Consider the following 16,235-nt stretch of genomic DNA (forward strand, 5'->3'; position numbering starts at 1 on the left):
CAAATGCTGTTTTTTCATTGTCAACAGTGGTGTGTCATTTTATGTATGTTCCTAATGCTTATGGAACGCTCCCCAAATAAAGTTATTCAAAAAGAGCAAATATACCAGTGTGTCTAATTTAATCTTTGTTAGAATAGTTCCTAATTTTGAAGTATGAGTCATTTTAAATATTAAGTATAACTTTAGTCAAATTGATTTAAACCAAATAACTTCTTTAAAAAGTAAAATATATTTTCTACTGCCTTATCTAACAAAGAATATGAAAACAGGGAAATGACACCTTCTAATTATGAATTAAGTTGACACAGCAGTGCTACACCCCGTCCAATCCAGTGTTCCTTGGGTTGGTCAGAGGGAAGAATCATGGCAATCACAAAATTCGTAGAATGGCCAGTGGTTGACAGTGTTCCTCTCCGCTCACTTGTCTTATACAATGGGGCAGTGTAACTTGGTCGTTCTGGTATATCTGTTCTCTTACAGGGCTTTAGCCACATCTAGAAAAAGGAAGTAGACAAAATTTAAGTCAAGGCTGTTTGTTATATTTACATATATTTGAACTTAATGTGCGATTGTTGGCATAAGGTTAGTTATGTCTACAAATTTCTATAGGCTAAATTGATTTTATTTTTGTCAGCAGTGCTGTCATTGCTCAAAACATTTAGAGCTCTCAGAATTATCTTCAGAACCAGTTTAGAAGCTAAATAAGAAAAAATAGTGATCTACTCTGAGAAAGCATACTACCCATCTATTCATCATCTCCCTACCACACCTACCTGAGGATGACTTTTGGTGCTTACACTAATAATAAAATCAGATATACTTTTCAAAGGTGAGAACTGCTACCACTGATATCAAAATTATGTTGCTTTATTAAAGGCCAATCCCATAATAATCTGAAAGGATTTTTATCAGTGACTGTTGAACTAGATCACCTCCCCCATGTTAGGTGACTATTTTCAAAGGGCTATTATTTTGGGCTGTTTAAAACATAGTTGCCTTTATAACTGCAATACAACTCTACGATTATTCTTAGTCATTAGTCAAGTTCCTAGAATGTTAAGCACAGTTGAACCTCACTAATCTCAATAAAATTTTAGAGCAAGTTAATTTCTGAATATGAGTAAAGAACAAACTATGATCAAAAAGGGGAAACAGTGTTTCATTTTTAGAACTTGAATACCTTTGTCCAGTACTAATAGCAATTCTTGACATCCCCATTGTTTGGAATTCCTTGTTTTGTTGTTGTTTCTCAGGTTTAAGCACAAACTGTATGAAGACGCTAATAAGGGTGCTAGTCTCTCTCCCACATAATATGGAGATCTATAAAGCTGTTCTTCAGATACTGTTAAATACAAGGACTTAACACTCAAGTTGGACATGGTTTGTTTCAACTAAGTGGATTTTTTTAATGAGAGTTTTTCTTACTAGTGACTTTTCAGAAGATTATCTACTTAAAATCCTATTCATCCACAAACTTGAGTTTCTGTATGGATCCAGATCGGACTCCTGCAATTGCATACATTTTGCCCTTGTGACTTTCAGTTTGGGTCTCATATTTGAAACTCTATCTGCCCACAGTATCTTGGTATATATGGCAGGTTTCTTGCAATCGGCTGTCAGCTGGTCCCTCTCTGTATCTGTTAGAACTGCTCTGAAGGATTATTGCCTGTCTTTGAGTGGCTCCAGAAGGCAATGGCACTCCACTCCAGTACTCTTGCCTGGAAAATCCCATGGACAGAGGAGCCTGGTAGGCTGCAGTCCATGGGGTCGCAAAGAGTCGGATACGACTGAGTGACTTCACTTTCAATTTTCACTTTCATGCATTGGAGAAGGAAATGGCAACCCACTCCAGTGTTCCTGCCTGGAGAATCCCAGGGAGGGGAGAGCCTGGTGGGCTGCCTTCTATGGGGTCGCACAGAGTCGGACACAACTGAAGCAACTTAGCAGCAGCAGCAGCATGTAAAACTCAGCCTATATTTTATCACTATCCCAGACTGACCCTTCAAATTATGTGAAAATCTCTCTAGCCATCTTCTCATAATACAGTAACAGCTGGAAACTTAGTATTTATATAGCTTAGTGTGCCCATGCTAAAGACTGGTGCCTAGAAAACAATTTTTTTTAATGGATGGTTTTCATATGATTATCTTTTAATCTGCAAGTTTCACATTTTTAGGTCAAAGTATATGTAAGAGAAATCATAAACCTATGTGTGGATGTGGATACATGTATACAGTCAGTCCTCATTATTCCTGGATTCCATATTTGCAAATTTGCCTATCATTAAGATTTAGTCCTAATGCTAATATTGATATTCTGTGCTTTCATGTTCATTCGTAAGCATGCCAGAGCAGCAAAAACTAAGTCACCAGCAAGCATATTCCCAACTGAAGTTGAACCTGGTGACATTCTGCCGCCTTGTTTCAACTCTTACAAGTATAATATAAACAAGTATCCTTTCGATGCTAAGCTTTTTTGCATTTTGTTTTTCAGTTGCTAATTTTTCTGTTTAAAAAGGCCCCTAAGTGTAGGGCTGAGGTGCTATCTCTTTCCCTCATACAAGAAGGTTGTGATATGCCTTATAAATACTGTTTAGGATTGAGTTATAGTCCATGAGTTCAATGTTAATGAATCAACTGTATATATTAAATAAGGTATCTTTAAACAGAAGACAAATAAAGTTATATATTGATCAGTTAATGAAAATGTGGCCACCTGATTTTTGCCTAGGTGTTTCTGCTTAGGTTTTTTGCAAAAATCTTATATGTTGCCTAGGAGTTCGGTATTCACTAATGTTGGTAGCAAGTTTATAAAACATAACTACTGTAAATAATGAGTTGACTGCATATGTTATGTACGTGTATAAAATAGCCCCCCACATAAATATCATTAGAAAATACTAACCACAGGCACTGTATCATAAAGAATTTTGGGATGTGATTCTGCAAGTTTCTTGATCTTTCTATTCCAGGAAGCTCCGTCCAGAAATAGTCCGTGAATGAAAACACCTAAATATAAAAGCAGGTTAATACAACACTTTGCATATGCATACAGATTGAGTTGTGACGCTGAAATTCCTACAGGTGAATACTATGCAAGTGACATTAGGTCAGCAAACGAAGATCTGCTCTAAAAGTCAATTTCTGAGTTTGTGTTAATATTCTTAATTTAAGAATAGCTATACTTTGCCTAGTAAAACTTGATGTGGGAGACAAAAGGAGGAAAGGAATTTTAAATTAGTTTACATGAAGTTCTCTGTTTGGGTAAACATTGGTTTATATTTTAATTGACCAATGACTATAATGTCGAGTCCACAAAATCTACAGAAGTTCTTAATGTCACTGTAGGGACCCAGTGGCTTCTAGGCAGCATGGGAACAAAACACCCTTCTGCTGATGTCTTATGTCCTGAGAGTTAAATTTCTCCTCCCCTTTTAGAATCTTCTCACTCCAAGGCTGCACCTCAGTCTATGAGAATCCAAAAGGCAATGTCATACATGATCAACTGAAGAACAAAAATTAAGGAATCCATGAAACCTGGATCACATCCCTGGCTATCCACTTGTATAAAGTTTCATGAATTGAATATGAGTATCAATTCAAATGGGCACACAAAAATATTCATTGTAATTTGTTGCACAGATATGAAGGGAGGCAATGAAGAACTTAGGAAGACATAGGTGAAGAGTTCCTAATGTGCAGTGTGATCTTGAACAATTCATTTAACTCTATATCTGTTTTTTTATCCAGAGAACAATTGGAAGATATTTGTAAAACAATAATGTCCGGTGTGCTGCAGTCTATGGGGTCACAAAGAGACAGACATGATGACTGAGCGACTGAACTGAACTGAATGCCTGTTTTTGTCTACCTTGTACAGTTAGAATCAAATCAGCTATCCTGATGAAAGAAGTTTTTGAAAATAGGATATGAAAATCCACTTGGGCAGTGCTGTCCAATAGGACTTTCTCCAGTGATGGAAATATTTTATATCTGTGTTTTCCAATATGCTGCTAAGTCACTTCAGTCATGTCCGACTCTGTGCGACCCCATAGATGGCAGCTCACCAGGCTCCCCCGTCCCTGGGATTCTTCAGGCAAGAACACTGGAGTGGGTTGCCATTTCCTTCTCTAATGCATGAAAGTGAAAAGTGAAAGTGAAGTCACTGAGTCATGTCCAACTCTCAGCGACCCCATGGACCGCAGCCTACCAGGCTCCTCTGTCCATGGGATTTTCCAGGCAAGAGTACTGGAGTGGGTTGCCATTGCCTTCTCCCTTTCCAATATGATTGGCTATTAAAACATAAAAAATATGGCTAGTGGGACCAAGAGATTTAAATTTAATTTTAGTTATAAATTTAAAAGGCCATATGTAGATAGCCCAGTGATGGATATTGAGGGGAAGACTTACCCTCTGTTCTCTCTAGGTTTTAACTGATGGAAAGAATAGCTGGAATAAAAGATCAGTTTTATTTGCTGGCAAAGCACTTGTCCAATAACTTCCCAAGAATAACTCTAGTAAAGCTGAATTGCAAAACACATCTTGAGCCTGGAGCCAGGTCAGGGGTGGACCTGCCTGAGGGGGCCAGTTGAGGTCTGCAAGCACATCCTACATGCCCATATCTCCAGCCAGATATAAGTCTGCAGGCCAGTTACAATAACAGATGGGAACAGAGAAAGTAGAGGAGATTGCAGTCAGGTCCCAGAGAGCTTTTAATACTCTGACCTTGCTGACTGGTAAGCACAGCCCAGTAAATGTCTGGCTTTAACTAATGGGTGATCTATTCCTTACTTGGAAAAGAAAGATTATGTCAGAGGGAGTAAAGAGAAGAATTCATCTTAACCCCTTAAGAACAGCGGCAATGGGGATAAAATTTCCCTCCAACCTAACAACAATTTTATAAGAAATGTGATGGGGACAAATAAATTTTTGTCTCTCATGGGCCATATGGAAAACACAAAACAAAATGACGGGAGATACTAACTGGGTCCCGTTTTAACAGCCCTTCCTAGTCTGTGGGGCTTCCCTGATAGCTCTGTTGGTAAAGAATCCACCTGCAATGCAGGAGACCCCAGTTCAATTCCTGGGTTTGGAAGATCCCCTGGAGAAGGGAAAGGCTACCCACTCCAGTATTCTGGCCTGGAGAATTCCATGGACTATAGTCCATGGGGTCACCAAGAGTTGGGCATGACTGAGTGACTTTCACTTTCATGGTCTGTGAGAAACTTTGCTTCTGTGAGTTGTGGTCAGCACAGAGTGGAGGTGGCAGCATCCCCAGCCCTTGTTCACTCCTTCCTGCCCCCTTCTTGCTTTGTAGTGCTTTTCCCATTGATATCTGAACTACTGGGTGCTAGAGGGTGATTCAGTTAAGACAAATCTTAGGCAAATACATGTAGAATATATGATATTAAATCTAGATAGACTTACAATGGCATTGTGGCCACTTTAAAGTCACTTTAAGAGTGAGTAGCTTTTTTCATGGCCCCACAATATACAAGACCCCACAAAAGACCCTGAATAGCCAGAGCAATGCTCCCTGACTTAAGACTGTATTACAAAGCTACAGTCAGCAAAACAGTATGGTACTGGCACAAAAACAAAAATACAGATCAGTGGAACAGGATAGAATGCCCAGAAATAAACCCATGCACCTATGGTCAATTAATCTACAACAAAGGAGGCAAGACTATACAGTGGAGAAAAGACAGTCTCTTCAATAAATAGTGTTGGGAAAACAATTGCTACATGTTAAAAAAAAAATGAATTAGGACACTTAACACCATACACAAAAATAAACTCAAAATGGATTACAGACGTAAATGTTATAATGAATACTAAAATACTCTTAGAAGAAAACATAGGTAGAATGTAGAAAACATTGGTAGAAAACATAGGGACTCTGACATATATTGCAGCATCAGTATCTTTTTTGGATTCATCTCTCAGAGTAATGAACACTAAAAAAAGAGCTACCATATGATCTACAATCCCACTCCTGGGCATATATCTGGAGAAGAACATGGTTTAAAAGGATACATGCACCCCAGTGTCCACTTCAATACTGTTTACAATAGCCAAGACATGGAAGCAACCTAAAAGTTCATTGATACATCAATGAATAAAGAAGACATGGTACATATACACAATGGAATATTACTCAACCACTAAAAAATGAAATAATGCTATTTACAACAACATGATGGACCTGGAGTTGTCATACTAAGTGAAGTCAGAAAGACAAATACCGTATGATACCACTTATATGTGGAATCTAAAAATATGACACTAATCTATCTATGAAACAGAAACAGACTCATAGAGAACAGACTTGTGATTGCCAAGGGGGAATGAGTTGGGGAAGGGGTGGAATGGGAGTTTGGGGGTAGCAGATGTAAGCTATTATATATGGAAAGTATAAACAACAAAATCCTACTGCAAAGTACAGAAAACTATATTAAGTATCCTATGATAAATCATAATGGAAAAGAATATAAAAGGATGTGTGTGTATATGTATATAAAACATGTATATATTATATATACATATGTATAACTGAATCATTTTGCTATACAGCAAAAATGATCAGAACATGAGAAATCAACTGTATATCAATTAAAACAACAAGCCATAAAAAAAAGATTATGGCTGATTATCCCATGTATTGTTCATTTGATGATTACTTTCTAGCCAACATATTGTTTTAGAAATAACTTCAGAATTACAAAGTTGTATAAAACTGAAACAATGCAAGGGACATATACTCTTTATTCAGATTCATTTCATCCCCATTTTTTTCTTATTCTTGCTCTCTTTTGCTCATTCTGCCTTTTTAACAGCTGAGAAAATTGAGCAAGAAGTGATGTTTTTGTTACGTGTCAAGATATAAGCCAACTCATTCCACTACTGCCACTTACCATCTTCTGGAGCATGCTTGTATTCTTTGTCTTCCATCACTTCATAGTCAAACCCAAGAAGATCAATGGGGATGGTGTGTTTCCTGGCATAGTTTTGCTGGGCACCAGTCAGGAAGGCTTGTGTGAAGAAGAAGCCAGAAAGCCAGAAGACTGGAGGAGGGCCGACCTCATACCATTGCTGTGGTGTCAAAGCAGAAGTGTCCAGACACTAGAGCCTTTTCCACTTTGAATACAACATTGCTTAAGAAAATTTGCCCTTTAATACTCCCCCTATTATTTTCTAGTAAACTAATAAGCTAACACTTGGCGGAATAAAAAGCCAGACTCTCAAAGTTTGAAAAATAGCCAGCATATTCAGCATGTGTTCTGGTGTCAATTTCATATCCATTGCACCAACTTGTGCAGTGGTATAAATGCAGATACAAATGACTGTTTTATACATGCCCAGTGAGTGTTTGCAGCTTACCAGGCAGTACTAGTGGTAAAGAATCCACCTGCCAATGCAGGAGATGTAAGAGACATAAGTTCGATTCCTGGGTCCAGAAGATCCCCTGGAGGTTTAAAAGGATACATTCTTGCTGGGAGAATCCCATGGACAGAGGAGCCTGATGGGCTACAGTCCATTGGGGTCACAGAGAGTCAGACATGACTGAGTGAGGGCAGAACAGTGATTCTTTCAGAAAAGTTCCCTACAATATTGAGTTTCTAATATACATTGTTGCCTGCTAGATCACGTTTAGTTGAATAACGGAAGATCTTCCTACAACGTCTGGTTAGATGATAATGTTTTTTCACTTTTTTCTTCTCTGGTTTATAGTACCCGGTAGAATATTCCTTTAGAAGTTCTTCCTTCTACTTCACTAAAATACAATGAATCCAACATATGAAGACATTATATTGTATAATAAACGCCCAGAAGATACAGGGTAGTGAGAGCTTAAGATCTTTGTAAGTATCAAGATACCTGGGTAATTCTGTTCATATCATATAACAAGTAGTTGAGTACTGACTGACTAAGTGGTAAATTATAGAAGTCAGTCTGAAGAAGTGAATTTGAAGAACTTTCCCCTATAAGCATCCAAGGTAGAGTCAAGAACAGTCTTAATTCTTTAGTACCACGTCTAGTACTACAGAAGGCCTATATTATGGAAGGGGAGTTTAGTCAGTCCATCCCTGGAGAAATTTCCTCACAGGCAATTTTTTATGCATTATATATAGTACTTAGGAAATTAACACTTCTAACAAATAGAACTGTTAATAAGAACATAGTTAAGAACCAATATTGCCAGGTAATTAGGAGGCAGGCTTCTGCCCACTCTACATTTCCAAGACAATTAGCCTAGTACTGACTTGGGCTGAAATAGCAATCTAGTGATTTCATGACCTGGAAGAGTGCAGCACAAGGAAGAAATAATTTTCCTTACTAGTCTTGTCTGGCCTTGTAGGATGCTCCATTGTAGGCATCTCTTAAAGCTAAATATTCAGTAGAAATATCAACACAGCGAGTCCCTTTTTCTCTTCAAATGTCATTGATTTGAATTCCTAATTTCACTGAACATGAACACCTCTCCTAAAGAAGCTTCTGGAAATTCTACTTCCAATATTAGTATTTTGACAATTTACTTCAATAGTTACATAAACTGTATGTGATATTGAGTAGTGGTCATTTATGCTTGGGATACACAGAAAAACTAGACAATAATGCTCATTATGGGCTTCCCTGGTGGTACAGATGGTAAAGAATCCACCTTCAATACAGGAGACCCAGGTTTGATCCCTGGGTCAGGAAGATCCCCCGAAAACAGGAATGGCTACCCACTCTAGCATTCTTGCCTGGAGAATCCTGTGGACAGAGGACCCTGGCAGACTACTGTACATGGAGTCGCAAATCCTAGTGAAGAAAATGAAATCAAAAGAAGCCTAATATATGAGCATTCGGATGAACTCACCTGCAAAAACTTTAGTCTTGCAAGGAAGTCATTCACATAGCTCCCAAGTGGTTTAAGGCTTGGGTATGATTTCCCCATCCACATTCCTGGTATCTTGACATTCAGAATACTGCTAACCACTTCCTCAAGATCTGTAGACATCACTACAAGCCCCTGAAACACATTTAACCATTGTTTGACATGACAGTATTCTAGCATTTAAATAATTTTATAATTAAACTTGTTTACAGTTATGATTAGTTAAGTATAGCAAAAAAAAAAGGGAGGAAGAAAAGGTATTTTCTTTGACTCACAAGATATGGAATCTTTGAATTATTTCTTGGAAAAATATTAACAATTTTAATCTAATCAAATTTTAATAGAAAGTTTTATTGAAATATAAAGAATACTGACATACAGTATTTTTAGATGTATAACATAATGATTCAATATTTGTGTATATTGTGAAGTGTTCACTACAATAAGCCTAGTTAACACTGATCACCAAACATAGTTATATTTTTTTGTGTGATGAGAACTTTTAAGATCTACTCTCTTAACAACTTTCAAATATGCAATACAGTATTATTGACTGTAGTCACTACAGTGTACATTGTAACTCCAGGACATAGTTTGTAACTGGAAGTTTGTACCTTTTGACTACCTTTACCCATTCTGCCCAGCTTGGAAGATTTTAATCAACACTTGGCTTCTCACTGCCTATTAAGTCACAGCCTAACTTTGACTTAGTTTATTTCTCTATTAAACTGACAACTAACATACCTCTGTCCTGGCCTTCTTAAAAGGATAGTGATAAATATAAAATGAGCAAAATGATAAAAAGTGCTTTGAAAGGTTGAATATCCTGGATTGCAACTGTGAAGTCTAATTGATTTTATCCCATTTTGAAATGTAAAATAGATCATTTTGCTTCACTGCATAATGAAGACTTCCCTTTACCTTTACACTTTAGAATAAAATTGAAGATCCTAACAGATGGTAAAACTTTGAAGCCCTTGAAAATTCCTATGTGATCTTGCAACTGGGCCAGTTGCCATCATTTCTGTTTTCTCCATAGCTGACGATATCATTCCAGCTAACATATGGAGAAAATTTTAGAGTAAATTTAGTGGATTAAACACCCACATTTCATTTTCCTCATTCTCCAAACCCTGAAACAACAGTAAAGGAATTTATTTCTTAAAAGCATAAGCCTAGGAACTTTCCTGGTGGTCCAGTGGTTAACACTCCATGCTTCCACTGCAGGGGGCACAGGTTCAATCCCTGGTGGGAAACTAAGATCCTGTATGCTGTGTGGTATGGCCAAATCCACCCCCTGAAAACAAAAAATACTACACCTCCAAAAAAACCCATAAGCCTACAGGTGCAGGAAGAAGCAAAACAATACTGGGAGCTAGAAAGCATGGGACTGTTGGTAGCTGACTTCGTTGTCAGGAGAAACTCGATCCTAAACTGGCAGAGGGCAAAGCTGAGAATCAACTAGGATATTCCAAATACTCGGAATTGATGGCCTTAGCTAGGGAGAAGAATATGGTACTAAAATGAAGATTGTTGAGATCTGCCTTAAAAAACAGACTCCTGGGTCTTTCCCCACAAAACTGCACATCACCTACTTTGAATGAAACCTGGAAAGGAAAATGAAGAAACCCTTAGAGGGGAAGAATGCCAGGCTTAGTTGGTGTCAGAATTCCCATACCGAAATTGGGATTTAAGTGAATCCGCGTGTATCGGCTGACGAGCTCCCTCAGGCCTCTTTCCCCTTTTATCTTCTAGAATGTGGAAAGCCAGGCCTTCATTTTGAAGGAAGGAAATAGGGAGAACCAGGTTAAGGAGAAACACAAGATACTGAATACTTAGCCAAACAGCCCTGCCAGATCATACCACAGCCGGCCAGATAGACTCCTCTTTCAACAATAACTCATATCCAACCACTCTCCTCCACCTCCACTGCTACTACAAGAAACCAGCTCAGCTGGAAGAACTCCATCTTATAATTGGCTTCTGCCCATGTTCTGGTTTCCCTACAATCCGTCCCACAGAGGTCAGAGCAATCTTTAAAAATACAAAACAGGTCATTTCACTTTATTGCTTAAATTCCTCTGAAGGCCTCCCTCTGCCTTTACACTTTAGAATAGAATTGAAGATCCCGGCCTTGGCCGACAAGGCCATTGCAAGCCTGTGCCTCCCTTTCTCTGTTCAACCGTCTCCCTTGTGCTCACTCCGCTTGAGCCAAGTCAGCCTTTCCCACGGTACCCCTCGGCCATGCCAGGCTGCTGCTCTCAGGGCCTTCCTGCTGGCTCAACCCGCTGCCCAAACATTCCATGACCTGCCCCTCCCATCGGGCCTCTCTTCAGAACGGCCTGACTCCAGATGACTGCGTTTCTCACCTCTCACCCTCCACATCCTTATCCCATTTTATTTTTTTCCATAGAATTTACCATTCACTGAAAGTTTATTTGTTAATTGTTTGTCTTCCTCACTAAGGTAAGCTCAGTGAGGGCAGAAGCTTTGTTTTTCTTACCTCTTAATGCTTTCTGCCTTCTTAGCATATATCTCATCCAGCAAGTAACTGCTTTACGTACCATACTCTATACTCACTTACCCACTTATTGACTGCCAGCCCCAGAATTCCATATACATTTTAAGGGCAGGGATTTTCTTTCTATCTCAGAACCAAGAAAAGCGCTTTCATAGAATCTGTGCCCAATGCATGCTGGCTGAGTAAATGAATGATTTATTTCGATGATTTTTTTTTCTTGCTGGACTTGCCCTTACCTTGATTGCTTTCTGGATGTTAATGCACGAATCTCTTATGGTCTGCAGCAACTTATTGAACCGTCCCATTTCTTGAACAAGCACTGTGTTCATGCTCTGAGTATACGTGGTTGGGTATCTCCTCATTGCAGACTCAACGTCAAAGTTGTTTGGAAGTTTACCCAAGATGTCACCAGCAACCTCATCTACCACTTCATCCGATGATTTTGCACCAGCATCTGCGGAACGAGACTGGGAAGAGTTTAAACTATGAATCAGAAATGCTCACCAAGGTCTTAGAATTGCTGGATAGGAAAATTCCTAAAGTAAATTTTATAAAAAGGAGTACTACTTTGCTATTTTATCTATGATTATTCTCCACATAAGACTTATTGAAGTGATGGTTAACAGGCATGGGAATGGAGCTTCGGGAGGAAAACAGCTGTTAGAAGGTTATGTACAATGTTCAATGGCAAAAGGAGGTCTGGAGGAAGCACTGTGCTCTCCGGGAATTGAGGGAAGGGCAGATGCTGTGGACAGAGGGAGCAAAAGCATTCACCATGGTGGGGTGGTCAAGTGATGATGGGCATCAAAGCTTAGAAGGAGGAAATCTGGTTTTGCTATGAGAAAGCTTGCCAAAAATATATTTGCTAATAATAACTCTGGTGCCTACTGGTTGCCAAAAGCAGAGATATAGCTTTCTCCTTGAACCCAAGAGGGCACAGAAAATAAGCTCTGATCTTCCAAGCAGTTGGAAGAGTTATAGAGATAGAGCAGACTTTAGTAATTCACACTGGAAGCAAGGAAGGGGAATTTCATTTCAATTTTTATTTCTTATGTTTATAGTGGCACTGTATAAATGAATCTATATTTTCTGAGAAAACCTTTTAAATCCTCAAAATAAATGTGTGTGTGTGTGTGTGTGTGCATGGAGAGAGAATACGCACTATTAGAATATAAATGAATACATCTCACTTTTTTTCAGCCCCAGGAAATTGTGTTTAGTTTAATTTCAGATTTTATATTTTCTAGTTTCTATATTGGATCTATTCCATACATATTGACTGTAACTTCTACTCGAGTTTCTAGGAAGATTTTTAATGGTACCCTAACACCTTCCTATAAAAATGTGCAATAAAAAATTAATTGTTAATATTAATTACAAGCTAGAAAAAAAAGAGGGGGGGCTATGCCAATATAGTAATCCTTTACCACAATCCCAAAGTACTAGGTTTACAAACAAATATATAAAACAAATTACAGATAACAAAGAAGGTAATGAATATTTGGTCAAAACTAGTGAAATATCTATTTCTGTTGCATTTGAAGAATGATATGCTGATTTTTATTTGTATTTTGCTGTGCATACAATGTACTATAAACTCATTAAAAACATTCCTGTTTTCTAACAAGAGCTGCACCTCCACCAAACCTCCCCAACCACCACCCCCAAAATAAATCCTAGGGCTATAACCCTTCAAAAATGTAAGAAAAATATTTTAGTAACACAAATATTGCTATACCTATTTCTCACACACCAAAATCACACAGTTGGGAAGATACGTTTTAAACGTAATATCCAACTGATACGGAGAATTAAGAACAAAAGGGTGTTATTTATTTGTAATTATTTAACTTGGGTTCTTTTTTAACCGTCTTTTCTTAAGAGTTTTCACAAATACCATTTGAAATCTTCTAACAGTTGTTTTCCTTTTATTAAACAAATAAAGATAAGTGGGATCCATTTTCAAGGAGACATCATGGAATTCAACCTTTCCATTTCTAGTTTAACAATATTTTAGGGCGAAACAATTTTCTTATTCAAAAGCAAGTGTGGCAGTTCAGCATAGGTGAGACAGCTCTGCAAAAGTAACCTCAACCCCACTAGCTCCTCTCACTTCAAAAGATATTTTATTTCAATACACAATGTGAAGGTCCTGTCCTCATGACCTTGCTCTCTAAACCGCTGTTCTGGTCTATTTTGACGCCTCTGAACTGTGGTAAACTCAATGTAGAATCACTGAACTCCTGCCTACCCATTACATTAATTTGTATTTGCCAATCTGATTTGGAGAATATTGAAAGACATTGTTTTATCACATACTGAGAAGATAACCCAAGTGTATTTAAACTTGTTTGATTCTGAGTCCTTTCTGTTGGAATAAGACCACTGCTTTATGTGTTCTGTAATGTGGCACAGTCCATCAAGTTTAAAAAAAGCCAAAAACGCTATAACTCTCCTGTTGTCAGACTATTGCATACTACATGCACTAATGCTGCTAAAGATCTACGTATTCTTGTCTGTTTATAAATCTGATTTCATGTTCAAGCAATAATTGATCTTAGTGGTATTAACATATAAAATGGATATTAAAATATGGTCTTTGTCCTTTCTGCCTTATTAGCAGATGTTATTTTAAAACAGACCAGAGCCAGAAGTTCCATGAACTCTTTCATCTATGATAGCACACTATTTCATTCTCCTAATCTGGTTCTTTACCATTTGAGCCACCAGAGAAGTCTGGTTCTTGGACTTACCTGGTATCTCAGATGGTAAAAAGTCTGCCTGCAGTTCAGGAGACCCAGGTTTGATCCCTGGGTTGGGACGATACCCTGGAGAAGGAAATGGCAACTCACTCCAGTATTATTGCTGGAAAATCCCATGGACGGAGGAACCTGGCAGGCTACAGTCCATGGGGTCGCAAAGAGTCAGACACGACTGAGCGACTTCATTTTCTTTCTTTCAATCCGGTTCTTTAACTTTCTTTCTTTCCAGTTCTTAGTTCCCCTAGCATCTCTGGTTATCTGCCTTTGAGGTTTATTCCATTTTTAACATCTAGAAAGAGTATTGCACAGCTTAGAACACAGATTCTGGAGCCAAAACTAGTGGGAGTCAAACTACTTGGCTCAGAGTCCTGGCTTTAAATGGTACTAGCTGACCTTGAGTTAACTACTTATCTTTCTGTGTCTAAGTCCTTTAGCTGTAAAATGGGAATAATTAGCACCTTACCTCACAAGACTGTCATAAGCATTACACTGTTATGCATAAACCTAAATGGTTTAAATGAACAGTGCTCCCATACAAGAAGCACTATAAAATAATTAATCATTATTATTATTATTACTTTGAGATTCCATAAAAATAAAAAAAGATCAGCTTGAAATCAGTTAGGGGAATAATTTGCTTGATGAATAATCATCCTTAACTTACTAAAATTTCATGCAATCATTAAGGGAATTCACCATTTGGACTAATTTGCTTTCAGAACTAAAATGAACAAGCATATCTTCTAACAGAAAACAATACAAGAGATGATCTCTTAACAGACAAGTAAGATTAAACATCTTTCATTCAAATGAACTAACCTGTGCATGGCATGCTGAATCCTGGTGCCTTAAGAGGTCATTCTCTGATGTGCCCTTACATTTATGCTCTCACCAACAGAGTTGCATGTCTCAGAGGCAATAGTTCTCCTAAATCTTTTAATTCATTTCATACTTACTATTATATTTTAAATATTATATAATCTGATAAAATATTGATGTGAAAAGAAACTATGCAAACTAGGTTAAATGTTCTGGAACGTTTGATAAAGATAAGCCATTAAAAATGTTGCATTAGTAAGAGACTAGAAAATTAAATAGGGAAAATTCTAGATGAATTCTGGCATCAAACTGCTTCCAGGCACCTTTGAAAGTCTTCTTCCACTTTAAGAAATTTATAAAGGACATATTATATGTTCTGGGGCATGATTCAAGCCAAGAGAGGCAAAATGGAATTCCTAGCAGCAGAATGATATCAAAGAATACTCAGAGATACTCAAAGAATGCTACTCAAAGAACTGCTGGCAGCAGAATGATACTCAGAGATGCTTTCCAAATCAAAAGCATGAAAACAAAACTCACACATTCATTTACTCTAACTTATTTTTAAGTACATATTTTTTTTTTCTTTTCCTAAAAATGGTTCTCCACTTGAACAGATGGAATTCTGTGCCTGGGCCTCTCCCGTGTGGGCTCATGCTGCTTGGGGACCATCCTTTCCAGCCTCAGAATCCAGTTGCTGCATAGATCACATACCTGTGTGAGAAGAATGTTATCGAACAGCAGTTGAGTTTCTGACTGATCTTTAGTTATATCGGCATTGGCATTCATCCCAAAGATTTCTGGAGCTGGGGTCAGAGGCAGTGTCTTTGTGTATTCAATGTAGCTGTTGTGCTGCAAAGATAAATAACAAGGAGCCAGGAGGTTAGAAATCAATTATCCTATAGAACTTGCTCACTGAAAAGAGGTCTTTTCAGTACTCAGGTTGTTGAGTGGATGAGCCTGTAAGACTGGGCACTGAATGCTTTCATTTTCTTTCATCCAGGGCCAAAGCATTAAAAAAAAAGGTGGGGGGAAGATATGGACACATTTAGAAAGAGAAAAAAAATGCCCCACTCAGTTGAAATGAATTTTTAAATGGAGAGAGGAATATCCTGGCTACTTCATTTAGAAATTTCTTCCACAGAAATGTTTCTGTGCTACATTTGCTGATGACTGTTCTTAATTTACCACAGTAGTTGTTTTTATGCTTTACTCTGATTTTTCCATTTACTCTTTTATTGTGATAAATCCAC

At 37.9% G+C, this 16,235-nt stretch overlaps 1 protein-coding gene across 1 annotated transcript in view; it reads right to left on the minus strand.

The window, feature by feature from the left end:
- Positions 1 to 287: 287 nt before the first annotated feature.
- The window catches only part of DNAH7 (dynein axonemal heavy chain 7), a 257,234-nt gene continuing 241,286 nt past the window's right edge, over positions 288 to 16,235 (minus strand). Inside the window, exons 60-65 of the mRNA XM_068967281.1 lie at positions 15,697 to 15,834; positions 11,638 to 11,868; positions 8,863 to 9,015; positions 6,914 to 7,091; positions 2,905 to 3,008; positions 288 to 494 (exon numbers count right to left, since the gene is read on the minus strand). Coding sequence (XP_068823382.1) covers positions 288 to 494; positions 2,905 to 3,008; positions 6,914 to 7,091; positions 8,863 to 9,015; positions 11,638 to 11,868; positions 15,697 to 15,834 — 1,011 coding nt within the window. The remainder of the gene's footprint in view (positions 495 to 2,904; positions 3,009 to 6,913; positions 7,092 to 8,862; positions 9,016 to 11,637; positions 11,869 to 15,696; positions 15,835 to 16,235) is intronic.

The sequence above is a fragment of the Capricornis sumatraensis genome, chromosome 3, assembly GCF_032405125.1.
Source record: "Capricornis sumatraensis isolate serow.1 chromosome 3, serow.2, whole genome shotgun sequence".
In the NCBI taxonomy this organism is placed as follows: domain Eukaryota; kingdom Metazoa; phylum Chordata; class Mammalia; order Artiodactyla; family Bovidae; genus Capricornis; species Capricornis sumatraensis.